We start from the raw sequence: 17,215 nt of genomic DNA on the forward strand, positions 1-17,215 counted from the left end.
GTTTTTACTTTTACCTTTTTACAATGCTGTTTGTTTCATCTTGTGAGCCATAGGATTTCATTGGCCCTGCGGGGTTGGCCAGATCTCCAGGGGCTCAAGAATTCTAAGACCCACTCCTTTTCTTATCTAAAGTGCTGCCTGACTTGCTGTGCTTGCACACACGGAGTCTGGGTAGTGTCAAGGCTGGTCCAAAGTAGATCAGAGGCCTGCTCTGCTTCTGAAGCCTGAACAAGACTTCCTTCATATTACTTTCCCTAAAAGTTGGGCTTGGGATTGTTTAGGCTGAAGTGCATAGGAATAAGGCATGATAACACAAGTAGGCTTCTTCTTTCTATAAGTCACATAACAATTCCAGATAGTCAATAGAAATAAAGTGATCAGAGAAACTAGTATTGGGTTAAGCAATGCAGGAAACACTTTTTGAGCAGTAGGGGACTTAGTATAGAAAAAGTTCCACCATGAATGAGAAGTATATTTTGGTATATCAACTTCTCCATCCATTAACTTATTGGTAGCAATAGTAATAACAACAGAATATTCTGTCAAGGTCTGATTAGCTGTATCTATGAAATTTTGTAACTCTTCCAGTTCAGTTCAGTGACTCAGTCGTGTCCAACTCTTTGTGATCCCATGAACTGCAGCATGCCAGGCCTCCCTGTCCATCGCCAGTTCCTGGAGTTTACTCAAACTTATGTCCATTGAGTTGGTGATGCCATCCAACCATCTCATCCTCTGTCATCCCCTTCTCCTCCCGCCTTCAATCTTTCCCAGCATCAGGGTCTTTTCCAATGAGTCAGCTCTTCATATCAGGTGGCCAAAGTATTGGAGTTTCAGCTTTAGCATCAGTCCTTCCAATGAATATTCAGGACTGATTTCCTTTAGGATGCACTTGTTGGATCTCCTTGCAGTCTAGGGGACTCTCAAGAGTCTTCTCCAACACCACAGTTCAAAAGTGTCAATTCTTCAGCGCTCACCTTTCTTTATGGTCCAACTCTCACATCCATACATGACGACTGGAAAAACCATAGTTTTGACTAGATGGACCTTTGTTGGCAAAGTAATGTCTCTGGTTTTTAATATGCTGTCTAGGTTGGTCATAACTTTTCTTCCAAGGAGCAAGCATCTTTTAATTTCATGGCTGAAATCTCATGGACTATATATACAGTCCATGGAATTCTCCAGGCCAGAATACTGGAGTGGGTAGATTTCCCCTTCTCCAGGAGATCTTCCCAACCCAGGGATTGAACCCATTTCTCCCGCATTGCAGGCAGATCCTTTACCAGCTGAGCCACAAGGGAAGCCCTTGTAACTCTTTGGTTCCTTGCAAAATCTTTTGTAAAGGTTCTAAGGGAAAGCTAATATTGGGAACAGAAAGAATAGGGAATAACCTTCGAGCCCACAATACCTGAGTTCTCATTGGGGAAAGTAATAGGTGGTCCCCTTCCAATATAAATGATTAACATGTGTTAGGCATCTGGAAAAATGAGTTCCTAACTGATACATGGAAATTGTTTCTACATAATTGGTTACACTACATACAAATTGAGGGGCAATCTGAAAAACATACTACAGGATTTAGGGAAGATAGTCCATTCACAGTAGTTAATAGAGTCCTCCAATAAGCAGGATTCCCAAATGCCAGATGTTGGTCCACAAAGCAGTCCTTTGATAGCCTTTCCACAGTTGTGTCAGTAAGTGGGTATGATTATTAAAGTCCAAATAATTTCTAGTAAAATGTGGTAATCAATACTCTTCCCCAAATACAATGGGTAACACACGAAGCTAGTATAATCTAGCAGACAGATAAATTTTATCCATAGAAAGTCAAAGTTAAGAAAGGCCAGAACTTGTTTGCAGGGCAGGTGAAATTATCTTGAGCTCAGATCTGGTTCACGTTTCTCTAGCTGAAGGTTCTCTGATGATTTCGTCTATGTTATCTTAGCACAATGGCCAGGGATTGAGGCATGGATGACAATCCACATTATGGTCAAACTTCCAAGAAAAATCTATGCGCAAGAATGACAGTGGGTTAATGGCACGTATTTCCATTTTTCCTGTCTGGGGATCATCGCTAATATGTATCATCCTTCCCCTGCACAGTGACATCAGCAGGTATGGGGGGACCCTTAGCCTCCTTCACCCAGACTTTAGCTCCAACTGCATGTATTTCATTTGTGGATCTAAACCCTCCATCACCTCTGTTAATTAGGTGGGAGGTTCTCCTTTTTGTACTTTGTCAGTTACACATGGATGAATCAGCAATTTGGCAATTCAATCATGTTTATTAATAAATAATTATCCTTTCCTTAGATCCCTTTTAATGCTAAACTGGAGTGTTCTTTGATTAATCCAAAGTGTCCAGAAGGCATTTTAATTCCAATACCAGTTGAAACAGTACATATCAATCTATTAGTAAGTCTGGGTTCAGATATAGAGTACAAATTCAGTCCAGCAGCCTCAGGAGGATCTCTGAAAGGAGCTCCTGGGCTAATTTCTCAATACTCAGTTGTTTGAAGATGGAAGTTGATGTTATGAATTTGTAAATCTGGTATAGTTATTCTCATCAAAGGAGTTTCTGATTCTCCTGTAGGTTTGTTATTTGAAATATTGAGGATTGTATTTAAGTTAGTTCTCCAGTTTTTAAGAGAGTCCGCTCCAAGTTGTTAATTGCTGTTTAAGCAGACCATTCATTCTTTCAATCAAACAGCCGCTTGAGATAAGGAATGTGAAAGGTCCATTGTACATTATGTTCTGGGGTAAACTCTTGTATTAACTTAGCTTTAAAATGTGACCCATTGTCACTCGGACTTTGAAGTGGAACGTCATAATATTAGTTATCTCCAATGTTTCAATAGTATTAGTCTGATTGGCTTTCCTGAAGGGAATGGCCACTAAGTATCCAGAATAGGTGTCCACAGCAGTACACACACATTGGCATCCTTTGTTTCAAATTAATGGATGAATATAATCAATCTGCCATATTTTCCTAGGCAGCTTGCCACATGCCAGTTGTCCTCTGACTAGCTGTGGCAAGCTTCTGGGCTTCCTTGATAGCTCAGTTGGTAAAGAATCCACCTGCAATGCAGGAGACCCTGGCTGACTCCTGGATCGGGAAGATCTGCTGGAGGAGGGATAGGCTACCCACTCCAATATTTTTGGGTTTCCCTTGGGGCTCAGCTGGTAAAGAATGTGCCTGCAATCCGAGAGACCTGGTTAGATCCCTGGGTTGGGAAGATCCCCTGGAGAAGGGAAAGGCTACCCACTCCAGTATTCTGGCCTGGAGAATTCCATGGACTGTATAGTCCATGGGGTCACAAAGTGTCAGACATGGCGAGCTTCTATGCTTAATATGTTGACAAGTTGGACACTAAAATAACAATTTTAATGACATCCATAGTTAAGGAAATAGCTCAATCCTGAGCCCAGTTGTACTTTGCTTTTCCTCCCAGATGGCTACATTTTTCGTGTACCCACAAAGTCAAACATTTTCTGTCACAGGAGTCTGGATCGACTTCTGCTTGGATTTGTGTTTGTTCTTTTGTAATAGGTGGCACCTTGATAAAGAACCCACCTGCCAGTGCAGGAGTCATGAGAGACATGGGTCCGATCCCTGGGTTGGGAAGATACCCTGGAGTAGAAAATGGCAAGCCACTGCATTATTCTTGCCTGGAAACTTCCATGAACGGAGGAGCCTGGTAGGCTATAGTCCATGGGGTCGCAAAGAGTTGGGCACGACTGAGTGACTCAGCGAATACATAATAGTTATACCATCATTCCATATAATTTGAAACGCTGTGACCTTCTACATGAAAGATTGAAACATTAGTAGTTTGAACAGTTTCCCAAATGTCAGAACATAATTCCTTTCCCCATAACTCTTTGGAGTGAATTTGCCAGTTATTCTTTATCCAAAGGGCACGCCAAGTGGCCAATCTATTTGTTTCCAACCAAGAATCTGTATATATATGGCATTCAGTTAAATTTTCTTGTTTTAGAGCCAATTATATTGCATATATGAAGAAGGAAATGGCAATCCACTCCAGTATTCTTGCCTGGAGAATTCTATGAGCAGAGAAGCCTGGTGGGCTACAGTCCATGGGGTTGCAAAGAGTTGGGCATGACTGAGTAACTCACACACACACACACACACACACACACACACACACACACACATACATCCTGCATATAATTCAGCAAATTGATTAGTCTAATTCTTTCCATCCTCTGGAAATGTCCTATTCCAGAAACCCAAGGTTACTGTTTTGTTGTTTTTGCCATAAACTCCAATTACCATACAGTTCATTGATAGATACATGTAATTTTATGATCCCTGGTTGTAGCTAATGGGGTATCTAATCTCTCTCCAGGGAGCTTCCCTGGTGGCTCAGAGGTTAAAGCGTCTGCCTCCAATGCAGAAGACCCGGGTTCGATCCCTGGGTCGGGAAGATCCCCTGGAGAAGGAAATGGCAATCCACTCCAGTATTCTTGCCTGGAGAATCCCATGGACGGAGAAGCCTAGTAGGTTACAGTCCACGGGGTCGCAAAGAGTCAGACACAACTGAGCGACTTCACCTCACCTCACCTCAATCTCTATCCAAACATAGATTACTGAAATAAGCTTTAGAATAATTCAGTTAACTTATAGCAATAAACATAATAGCAAGGAACTATCTGGGAAGTTCAGTTCAGTTGACTCGTGTCTGACTCTTTGTGACCCCATGGACTGCAGCATGCCAGGCCTCCCTGTCCATCACCAATTCTCAGAGTTTACTCAAACTCATGCCCATTAAGTCAGTGATGCCATCCATCATCTCATCCTCTGTCATCCCCTTCTCCTCCCACCCTCAATCTTTCCCAGCATCAGAGTCTTTTCAAAGGAGTTACCTCTTCACATCAGGTGGCCAAGTATTGGAGTTTCAGCTTCAGTATCAGTCCTTCCAATGAATATTCAGGACTGATTTCTTTAGGATGGACTGGCTGGATCTCCTTGCAGTCCAAGGGACTCTCAAGAGTCTTCTCCAACACCACAGTTCAAAAGCATCAATTCTTTGGCGCTCAGCTTTCTTTATAGTCCAACTCTCACATCCATATATAACTACTGGAAAAACCATAGCCTTGACTAGATGGACCTTTGTTGGCAAAGTAACATCTCTGCTTTTTAATATGCTGTCTAGGTTGGTCGTAACTTTTCTTCCAAGGAGTAAGCGTCTTTTAATTTCATGGCTGCAGTCACCATCTGCAGTGATTCTGGAGCCCCCAAAAATAAAGTCTGACACTGTTTCTACTGTTACCCCATCTATTTCCCATGAAGTGATGGGACCGGATGCCATGATCTTAGTTATCTGAATGTTGAGCTTTAAGCCAGCTTTTTCACTCTCCTCTTTCATCAAGAGGCTCTTTAGTTCCTCTTCACTTTCTGCCATAAGGGTGGTGTCATCTGTGTATCTAAGGTTATTGATATTTCTCCCAGCAATCTTGATTCCAGCTTGTGGTTCATCCAGCCCAGTGTTTCTCATGATGTACTCTGCATATATGTTAGTCTTGGTCAACATCTCAATTAACAAAACCAGAATTTAATATTCAGTGAAACATAAAATTTGTCTGTATGTGTTTGTGTGTGTAAGGATATTAACCCTGCAGCCAGGGAAGACTTTATCCCATCAAATAAAAAATGAGGTTTGTAAGGGGACTGGGAAAAGCCAAGTGGCCATCTTGGATTTCCCTTAGCCTAGACTGTTTGATTTATAGCTGTTTTACATTCCTTGATTGAGAAGTAGACTGTGCTTTGTCCTAAGGACATCAGGATAGCAAAAGTCTGACAATGAGGGGTTAATTTTTTGTAGAAGCAGAACGAGTTTTATTTATTTGTGCCACAGTCTTCACAGATGACTGTGAAATAATATTTATTTACTTTACCAAAGTAACAAAACCCTTTAAAAACAAATATAAATCACTTAAAGGCAAAGACATTCACATACTCTGTTATCAGAAGCCACATTCCAAGAAAACTTTGTTATCTTAACAGAGAGAGAAAGTCAACTTCTAGTCGGATAATAGCTTACTGTTAATAACAAAATTGGTTTATCTAGTTAATTATAATGTACTCTGAGGTCCTTTCTGTAAATCTTGACCAGGTGATAGTATCTTTTTTCACAAAGGCATCAGAGTGGAAGCATGAGCTATCCATATGACAAAATGGCTTAAGAAGGAAACTTTAAAATCTGATTATATTGCAATTGACAAAGTAACTTGGTCACCGCGGTGACATGCAACACTTTAATACAATAACTAGAATTATGACTGATAACATTTTACCCGGATATACAGATTTTTATGATAAGAAAGGTTTGTGGAAAGTGGACCCCGAGAAGAGAGTTTATACATGGTAGAAGTTTCCCTGGGATGCCGAAGTGCCTTTGATAATAGACTTTTAAGTCTGTTTACCCTTTAAGTGATCTGTTCTATATTTACCTTTGAATATTTTCTGTATCCATAACTTTATTTTCCCATTTAGAAACAGATACCTGTAAGTCAGACCTTTCCTTTCCCTTAACTGCAGTCCCATTCCTCATACTTTACTAAAAACACACATTCTACTTTCCTTAAGCAACCATGAACTCCCCTTTAGATTAGCATTCTGTACACTGGTGAACCTAAATACCAGTGATAATTTCTAAAAATACTTGCTTTCTTATAGAGAACATCTCAGGATGGTACCAAACATATTCACTAATAGTTCTAAACCTATTTTCTATAAATAGAAACCAGTGTTTAGTAATTATTTTAGCATCTTATTTTATTTGGAAATGGCCTAATTATTTAATAAACTTCCATCATTTAATGTGATTTAGCACAAGCCTAGAAATTCAAGTTACCAAATCTGGAGAAACTATTTTAGGTACACGTTGCCTGAGCATAATTATTCCTAATAGAGTTTATCTAAAAGCTCTTACCTCATTTACATTTTATTTACTTAAAGTTTCTTCACATCAAGTTACTCTGTAAAGTGGACTCGGTATCTGGCCCAAATGTGGAATATGCTGTCACCAGAAGCCAAATATTCTTATGCATTTTTATGCCTTCTTTTTGTCTTAGAAGTTTAAATTCTATTATCTTTTGTTTAGCCTTAGGTAAAATCTCTTTATGTCCTTCAGCCCATTGTATTTCCCAAAAGTTTAGAGTCTGGGCAGGTCCCTGAATTTTGGAGGGATTAATCTTCCATCTCAAGCATTGAGGTTCCAGGCTACTGCTGTTTTAGCTATTGCCAGATAAACTCTTTTTGTTAATCTGGCTGTACCAATTTCAATATTTAGCTTGTGCAAACTTTACAGCGACTTTTTTGGCTACTGACTTTAAAGTGGAGACTTGGTCAGCTAACATGTAATTTTGACATTGTAACATGGATAATCGTCCTTGCAAACTGCATAACTCTTTCTCCAATTTTAATTTCTCTTCACTAATTTTAATTTAGCTTCATGCACCTTATGGTAGGCAGAGAGAAGGATTCAGCTTCTCCTACCAGTGTGGTATATTCTTGTCCTTTCTCAGTTATCACAAGCCACAAATGTTCGATAAGTACTAAAGGTTCAGCTCGCTTTAATTTGAGGTCCCATTTCTCATACAATCCAGCGCAGATGCTCCACTCAGTAGCTAACGAGTAATAAGGCAAATCTTACCATCTAGAAATAAAAGCTTGGTTAGTTTTAACCTCTTTCTTCTTGAGTGGCATTTTGTTTCACGAATCCTGCTCACAGCACCAATTTATGTTTTATTGAAAGTTTTACTTTCATCTTAGTTTTGAAGGATTCATTTACACAAGAAACCACTTGTTACACACATAAACAATTTCAATTTTTAATAGATTATTTGACTTAATTTCAATATACAGTCATTAAGAGAAAAAAAAATAGAAACAATGGAGAGAAGTAACAGTGCATACATCATCAAATTGGGCCGGCCTACATCCAGACTTGAACAGTGCTGGGAAGTTTCTTGTTAACAGCAATCTGGAGTCTCGATTGGGAAATGATACTGGGCTGTGCATGCATCCCAAGGGTGAGGCTTCAGACTGCAGTTTCAGGGGCTCCTGCTTATAATCCCAGGCCACAAATATGTATCATTATCTGTTTGCATGCAAAAATGCAGCTCTGGTTTTACTTTCACCTTTTTACAATGCTGTTTGTTTCACCCTATGAGCCATAGGATTTTGTTAGACCCTGAGGGGTTGGCCAGACCTCTGGTGACTCAAGAATTCCAAGACCCACTCTTTTTTATCTAAAGTACTGCCTGACTTGCTATGCTTGCAGGCAGGCACAGAATCTGGGCAGTGTCCAGGCAGGTCAGAAGCAGGTCAGAGGCCTGGTCTCCTGCTTCTGAAGCCTGAACAAAACTTCCTCCATTTTAATTTCCCTAACAACACTGCAATGATTTAAAATTGCAATTGTTACATAACTATTTCTGACTGGACTGGTTCTTCGTTGCTGTTCATGCGCTTTCTCTAGTTGCAGCAAGAGGGGGCTATTCTCCGGCTGCAGTGGCTTCCGTTGTGGAGCACAGGCTCTAGGGCACAGGCTCAGTAACTGTGGTGCATAGGCTTAGTTGCTCTGAGCGGGGCATGTGGGATCCTTCCAGAATAGGGATTGAACCTGAATCCTCTGCACTGGCAGGCAAACTTAACCACTGGACCACCAGGATAGTCCAGCTTTTTAATTCCTAATACTTGGTGAAAGTGAAGGTGTGTAACATTCTCACATAAAGCTCCTGAATGTAAATCTTGCTCTCAAAAGCCTTGCAATATTCTAAACCTTGCCTGTAATCCCATTTCCAGGTCTCTGTCTCAAAAAAAAAAGGAAAAAATGTTGACAGAGATTTTTGTGTCTTCATTATTTGTTATCAGGGACATTTGGAAACGAATGTTGAGCTGCAAGGGAATGTTAAAAAAAAAAATTGTGATCCATCTGTATGATGTTATGTAGCCCACTGAAATGCTTATAAAGAACTTTGGATAAAGTGAAAAAACACTTATGAAAAAGAAATGAGGATTTTTATTTTTCTTCTTTTGTTCTTATCCTCCATCCCTCACTCTGTTCTTTCTACCTTACGAGGCATTTTGCCAAGATTAACAGTGGATGTCCATAAATGTTGCTTATACATAATTCACTTTTTTTCTCTATAGCTTTCAAATTTCTATAATAAACAAGTATTTTTATAATGAAAAAACAAAATTGCATAATGAAAAGGCTTCAGTTCAGTTCAGTTCAGTTGCTCAGTCGTGTCCAACTCTTTGCGACCCTGTGAACTGCAGCACGCCAGGCCTCCCTGTCCATCACCAACTCCCGGAGTTCACTCAGACTCATGTCCATTGAGTCGGCGATGCCATCCAGCCATCTCATCCTCTGTCGTCCCCTTTTCCTCCTGCCCCTAATCCCTCCCAGCATCAGAGTCTTTTCCAATGAGTCAACTCTTCGCATAAGGTGGCCGAAGTATTGGAGTTTCAGCTTCAGCATCAGTCCTTCCAAAGAACACCCAGGACTGATCTCCTTTAGAATGGACTGGTTGGATCTCCCTGCAATCCAAGGGACTCTCAAGAGTCTTCCCCAAAACCACAGTTCAAAAGCATCAATTCTTCGGCACTCAGCTTTCTTCACAGTCCAACTCTCACACCCACACATGACCACTGGAAAAATCATAGCCTTGACTACATGGACCTTTGTTGGCAAAGTAAGTGAAGTGAAGTGAAGTGAAGTCGCTCAGTTGTGTCCGACTCTTTGCGACCCCATGGACACCAGGCTTCTCACGTCCATGGAATTTTCTAGGCAAGAGTACTGGAGTGGGTTGCCATTTCCTTCTCCAGGGAACTTCCCAACCCAGGGATCGAACCCAGGTCTCCCACATTGTAGACAGACGCTTTACCATCTGAGCCACCAGGGAAGTCTGGCAAAGTAATGTCTCTGCCATTTAATACACTGTCTAGGTTGGTCATAACTTTCCTTCCAAGGAGTAAGTGTCTTTCAATTTCATGGCTTCAGTCACCACTTGCAGTGATTTTGGAGCCCCCAAAAATAAAGTCTGACACTGTTTCCACTGTTTCCCCATCTATTTCCTATGAGGTGATGGGACAAGATGCCATGATCTTCATTTTCTGAATGTTGAGCTTTAAGCCAATTTTTTCACTCTCCTCTTTCACTTTCATCAAGAGGCTTTTTAGTTCCTCCTCACTTTCTGCCATAAGGGTGGTGTCATCCGCATATCTGAGGTTATTGATATTTCTCCTGGCAATCTTGATTCCAGCTTGTGCTTCTTCCAGCCCAGCGTTTCTCATGATGTACTCTGCATAGAAGTTAAATAAGCAGGTGACAATATACAGCCTTGACGTTCTCCTTTTCCTATTTGGAACCAGTCTGTTGTTCCATGTCCAGTTCTAACTGTTGCTTCCTGACCTGTATATAGGTTTCTCAAGAGGCAGGTCAGGTGGTCTGGTATTCCCATCTCTTTCAGAATTTTCCACAGTTTATTATTATTCCCTAGTTCAATCCTCAAAAATAAAAGTGAATTCAGTTATTTTTTCATTTTAAAAATGAGGGTACTTTATCTCAGAAAGGTAAGGAAACCTGTAAAAAATTATGCAACTAAGCAAGTTACAAAGCCACTCTATGTCCCAAGCACATCCCATATATTGGAAAGAAAATAAACCAAATGAAATTTACTAATAAAGCAACACCCTATATAAAGAAGACACATTAAAAAGTTCTGTCTTCCTCGAGATCAGACCTTGCTGTGCCATCCCTTTAATTCCTTTCTTCTGCTCTGCTCTGCTTAGTCTCTCAGTCGTATCCAACTCTTTGTAGCCCCATAGACTGTAGCCCACCAGGCTCCTCTGTCTATGGGGATTCTCCAAGCAAGACTACTGGAGTGGGTTGCCATGTCCTCCTCCAGGGGATCTTCCCAACCCAGGTATTGAACCCAGGTCTCCCGCATTGTAGGCAGATTCTTTACTGACTGAGCCTCCAGGGAAGCCCTCTCCAATACTTACTCAAGTGAGTATCTGCAATCAGGCATGTACCTGCAGAAATTTACTTTGCTAATGTGAAGAGTTAATACAAATTAAAGACCTGTGTAACTGGATTCTCCTCTACTGGGATGAGAATATTTTGTGATTGCAAGGAAGTGCTGCAAGGCTGTCTTGATAAAGAACAAGAACCTGAAGCTGGGGTGGGGGGTTGAAAGGGAGGTTTTACGGTGGAGGGATATAGGTATACTTATGGTTGATTCACGTTGTTTTAATGGCAGAAACCTACACAACAGGGTAAAGCAACTATCCTCCAATTAAAATTTTTAAAAAGAAATAATATTGAACTCTTAATAAATAAATGCATTATATGTAAAAAAAAAAAAAAAGAACCTGAAGCTGAATGGGGTAGAACAGAGAAAAGAGAAATGTTTGCATGGGCTTTCAAAATTCCAACTCCCAGTGTTTATAATGAGGTGTGTGGGGTCAGGGAGTGGGTAGTGACTGAAAACTAAGTATCCAGCACTGGTAAATGATTATGAAACAATGACATGTGGAAGGATGCCATGTACTCACAAAGAATGGGTAGCTACTCTTCAAGGTCTTCAAGATATTATTAAGGAGGAAAAAAGGAGAAGCTCAGAAATAAATATCATGCATACAACTACAGATACATATCTGCTTGAATATATATTATATAATTTTCTGGGAGAATAAAATTCATCTGGGAAGTGGGATAGGGAATGCTTGAAATAACTATGTCTTTTAAGTTTAAAACACACACATACACACATCCCTCCTTGGCTTAAAAGAGAGTCTTAAAAGCACTCATTTGATGACTTTCTATAATTAAATATTTCTTTCTTCTCTCTGATTCTAGGAAAAGGCAAAGAGTAACCTTACAAATCGGAGAAGGCAATAGCAACCCACTCCAGTACTCTTGCCTGGAAAATCCCATGGATGGAGGAGCCTAGTGGGCTGCAGTCCATGGGGTCGCGAAGAGTCATACACGACTGAGCCACTTCACTTTCACTTTTCACTTTCATGCATTGGAGAAGGAAATGGCAAACCACTCCAGTGTTCTTGCCTGGAGAATCCCAGGGACAGGGGAGCCTGGTGAGCTGCCGTCTATGGGGTCGTACAGAGTCAGACACGACTGAAGCGACTTAGCAGCAGCAGCAGCAGCAGCCTTACAAACTGTTATAGCTGTCTATGGTCACTAGATTGCTGACAAGACCCCTCCAATCACATGCAATCACATTTTAAAACCTTCAAGACACAGTTTAATCAGTAGTTTTAATGCACATTTGTTAGAGAGAGCTGTACTTTAACAATTATACAGACATCTCCTGCAGTTATTAAAATTATCAAAATATATAAAAATATTCAAGAAGTATGCAAATTAGCAGCATTTACCTAAGATAAATATATTAGCATATTTCAGTATAATAACAGGGAAAGAAAACAGAGCTTCCAACACACACATGCACACACTGCACAGAATACTTGACTGTTCTCAGAAGCATGCTGAAGGCAAGAATGTGCTACATATAAATTCTTTAGGCAAAAATGCCAATAATTTAGAATTTTTAAAGTGAGGATGGAATGAACTTCCATTTGTTCAAAGTTCCATACTAGTTATTAGACTTAAATATTCATAAACCTTAAAAAGGTATGAAAAGCTTGAAAAGCTCATCAGTTTCATAGTTTTTAAAAATACCCTGTGTTAATACTAACTGTAGAAGAGCAAAAAAAAAAAAGTCTGGCAAAGGTTCAAGTAGATAGCCTTGTGTTAACTATGGTGAGCTTGCTTTGTTTCTAAGAGCAAGGAGTCCATCATTTTTGAGTAATGGGAGAGTCCTGGGGGTGGGAAATAGTCTTCATAACAGCAGCTTTCTAAAACTTGTACCCACCTTTAAATGCCAGGCTATCCCAAGGAAAAGTTTAACGAGCCAGTGAAAGGAAGGAAAACACGAGAAGGAGGGTACAGACAGCCCATTACAACACTACAGTACTTTGGAAAAGATTCTGAAGGTATTCGAATGAAAACTCATTAGTAATCAAGGCTTATGGGAAAAGGTTTAAAGCTATCAATTTCAGGTAAGCTTATGCTGAGGTATTTATTGCATAAGGTTTTTATGGTAACAGAAGTCTTAAGAGATATCTACATGTTTTGTAAAATGAAATTAAAAATTTTAAGCACAAGAAAAACAAAGGCTCTTAAAACTATGAATACCTACATTTAAAAGCTCCAGCATTCGGTCTAGTTGGGTACAGCGCCAAAGGCTGGCCTGATGCTGCAGCCCATGTGGCCCCAACACTCAAACACTTAACAGCCCCTTCTAGCCTGGCTCCGAACTGTGAAGTGCCATTCAGAGATCTCAGTGCAGGAAGGTGTGCGGCCTTTGGCAGAGTGAGACACACTCTGCCTCTTAATCTTGATGGCACAGAACCCTCTGCCAAGTCTCCAAACCCAGGACCGGAAGGGAATGGAAGGTTGTGACTATCCAGGTCCTTAAAGCAGCTTCCTCTGAGTAATGAGGCTGTAGCAACAAAATCCAGGCTGCCAAGCTGTGGCTGCTCCCCAATCAGGGGCTCAATCCAAGGCCCTCGGGGCACGGCAGGAAGGGCTTTTCTCTGTCATACAGTATATTACTCTCATATTACATATTACCACGTAGCTGAAATTACATAACCATCCTCTCCATGCTCCACCATCTGTTTCAAACATCATGATTCCAGGGTTTCTGCATTTTAAGTCTACAGAACCATTCACAAGAGTCACTGCTTCTTAAGGGAACACCTCTCAGCCTAAACTCCCAAAACCTGGTTCAAAAGAACAAACCCAGGCTCATGGACTGAAGACCTCCACAGTTAACTTTAAAAGACAATACAAGTAAGCTTGTAAAAACATGAATGGTCTCTCCACAATTTTGGTTGAAAAGCTTCCAAGTCAGTGTTTTGGTCAAGTTGCCCCTGAGCTGCTGGGTTACAGGCAAAAGATGTGGTTTTGAACCTGCTTTTCTAAGTTACCAATGCCCTAAACAGGGATCTGGTAATGTAAACACAGCCACTGGAGCTGCACGTATGGAACCACTTTCAGGAAAGGCCCAAACTCCAGAAAAATATATTTTAAAATTTCCGCTAAAATCCCCGACGGATATCGTTGGTTGGCAGGTTAACAGGCCAGCCTGTAAGCTACAGGCGGCAGCATCTCCCCGTCAGTCTAGCCGGTTCCTCAGATCCCTCTGGGCTTCTGTGAGTTTCTGGATTAGATAACGCTTGTCACGACTTTCCTAAAAACAGAGATAGGTTCAACAGCACAGTCAATATATTTGGAAACAAATATTATTTCAACCCAAGAAATTACCTATCATATTCAAGGCCAAGGATCCAAACTACTGGGCCTCCAGTGACCTCCAAACTGTCTCTTTCACTCTTGTCCTCCAGGCGGCCCCCCACCCCAGCCCCCGGTCCACAAAGCAGCCTTGTTGAAATGTTCTTTTAAAAATAAACATCAGACTTGGACAATACCCTCCAGTGGCTTATCACTCTCAGAATTAAACCCAGACTTCCCACCAGCACCCTCAGGCGGTGCTGTGACTCAAGCTCGCCTTGCCTTTCCCATCATCATGCACCCTCCGTGCAGGCTGCCCTTCCTCCTGGGCCCAGACCTCGCTGTTGTCTCTGCCTGTTACTCTCATACCCAAGACCTTCCATAACTGGCTACTTCTCATCAGTCAAGTCTCGGCTCTGTCGTCACTTCCAGCTGAGATGGCTGCTATCTCAGCAGCCGATGGTCCACCAGGCCCCTCTAACTAGCTCATCTATACCATCTTTACAGCAGTGATTGCAATCAGAATGTATCTTTTTTCCTTTAGCCACCGAGCAGTCCTGTCTCCCTTCTTCCCCTTTGCATCCCAGCACAGTATGAGGATGCATGTGTTGAAGGCACGGATGCCTCCAGGACCTGAACACAGAGCTTCAGGAGTCTGGGCCTGAAGGCAGAGTTCTGGGGAAGTGGTGATGGAAGCGTCCCTCTCTCTCCCTGGGAGAAGCTCCCCATTCCTTTCTGTGTCCTGCCATAAATGTCCCTGGCCCTGACCCCAGGGACCGGAGCTTTCTTACCAGGTTCAGCTGCTCTCGGAGCTGGATGACCACACGCTTGTGTGCTCCGGCTAGGGCGATGAAGTAAAACATAACGAGGCTGCAATATAAGGCGAGAGGTCACTAGGGAGTTTGTACCATCTGAAGGCCGCTGCAAAACGACCCGACCCACTTGGCCTGGAACAGTTTTGCTTTTGTTTGAACAGAAGACAAAAAGAAAACCCACACCTCTCCCAAGCAGAGAGCATCAGAAAGAGCCAGAGAGGTTTTATCTGGCAATGGCAGCAGAGACCGATTCCTGCCTTGCTTTCCAAGTTAATACTAAAGCTCTTGAATCTCCGCTGGCACACATGAGAGGAGAGAGGAGGAGACGGGCCAGAAGCTCAGCTCAACACAGAATAAAGTGACTGTGGATGATCACTGTGGAGCCTCTCTGGCCTCAGCCCCCTCATCTGTAAAATGGGGATAACAATAAAACCCAGTGATAACAAGCCTGCTGCTGCTGCTAAGTCACTTCAGTCGTGTCCGACTCTGTGCGACCCCACAGACAGCAGCCTACTAGGCTCCCCCGTCCCTGGGATTCTCCAGGCAAGAACACTGGAGTGGCTTGCCATCTCCTTCTCCAATGTATGAAAGTGAAAAGTGAAAGTGAAGTCACTCAATCGTGCCCGACTCTTAGCGACCCCAAGGACTGCAGCCTACCAGGCTCCTCCATCCATGGGATTTTCCAGGCGAGAGTACTGGAGTGGGGTGCCATTGCCTTCTCCAGATAACAAGCCTAACATAATACAATTCTGAATAAAAGCAACTGGAAATTGCTCCTGCTTTCTGTGCAGCCCCAGACCTCAATTGTAGGTGGTTGAAGTTATTATCTTTGAGAAGACTGACAAGTGAAGTGAAGGGCAAGTGCCCAGGTAAACAGCAGGCAACATCATCCACGAAGGGGAGGTGGCTGCCTGTTCAATCTCCCCAGAGAAGGCTGAGGAAATGAGGGCCATTGGAATCAGGGATGTCAGTCTTCTCTTCTGGAAGTCCCCATGGCCAAGGTCGAGAGTGACCCCCAAAGATGTGGAAGCCAGATCAGGCAACCACCACCAGATGGCGGCAGCCAAACCACAGCTGGAGTGAACCAACAACAATGGAGCCCCTGGATTCCAGGATCCGCGGGATTCCAGGCTAATGGGCTACAACTCCCACATCACTGTATTAATATCAAAGGTACCTTACCTTTAACAAATAATTTTTTATCCCTTTTCTTGCATCACCGTGGGATTTTACTGTAGTAATTTCTACGTCACAGGATAACTGATGACTGCAGGAGTTAGTACAGGGAAGCTACAATCAACTCAGTGATTTGGGGTAGTTCTATAGTTTCCAGGAACACTGAACCAGTGAATTCTGAAACAATGGTCCCAAAGGAAATACAGAACAGGTTCCTTTGCGCCTCTGGTCACAACATTTTTGTCAGCTGATCAATACTTTCTTTTGTTTCTTGAGAAAGAAAGTTATTAATACATAACAACTTTCTTTTTAAAGACACCTTATTTAGTATCACTGAACTCACAGCCAACGGCACCATGATGTGTGCCCGAATGAAGCTTATCTAACAAGCACAGTCTCTGCATAAAACACATCCCAGCCTTCGTGCACTTAGAAAACCCTAGACAACACTTCATGTCTGCATGAACAGCGAAATCACCCCCCACCAAAAGCATGAAATGCAAGAAACATGGCACTATAAACAGATCATAAAAATTTAGGATACTTAGTTACAGTCTGAGCTGTGGTTTGAATACTGTGTCCTGCCAAATTTCATATAAGTCCTAATCCCAAGGTGATCGTATTAGAAAGTAGGCCTGTGGAAGGTGATTAGGTCATAAGGATGAAGCCCTCACAAATGGGATTAGTGCCCCTATTAAAGAGACATCAGAGAGTTCCCTAGCCCCATCTGCCATTACAGAATACAAGAAGTCTGTAAGCTGGAAGAGGATCTTCACCTGACCATATTGGCATCTGGATCCCAGACTTCCAGGCTCCAGAACCATGAGAAATAATATTTAGCCACCCAGTCTATGATTTCCACTACAGCAGTGGAATAAT

At 41.9% G+C, this 17,215-nt stretch overlaps 1 protein-coding gene and 1 non-coding gene across 4 annotated transcripts in view; one reads left to right on the forward strand and one right to left on the reverse strand.

Moving 5' to 3' along the window:
- Positions 4,374-4,445, forward strand: TRNAW-CCA. The gene has a single exon. It is a non-coding gene; the product is annotated as a tRNA-Trp (tRNA).
- Positions 12,288-17,215, reverse strand: part of TMC7 (transmembrane channel like 7) — a 54,027-nt gene continuing 49,099 nt past the window's right edge. For all 3 annotated transcript variants that reach the window (XM_018040999.1, XM_018040998.1, XM_018041000.1), the window contains 2 exons: positions 15,137-15,215; positions 12,288-14,304 (listed from right to left, as the gene is read on the reverse strand). In XM_018040999.1, the coding sequence (XP_017896488.1) occupies positions 14,294-14,304; positions 15,137-15,215 (90 nt within the window). In that variant the 3' untranslated portion in view covers positions 12,288-14,293. The remainder of the gene's footprint in view (positions 14,305-15,136; positions 15,216-17,215) is intronic.

Source organism: Capra hircus, chromosome 25, assembly GCF_001704415.2.
Source record: "Capra hircus breed San Clemente chromosome 25, ASM170441v1, whole genome shotgun sequence".
NCBI lineage: Eukaryota > Metazoa > Chordata > Mammalia > Artiodactyla > Bovidae > Capra > Capra hircus.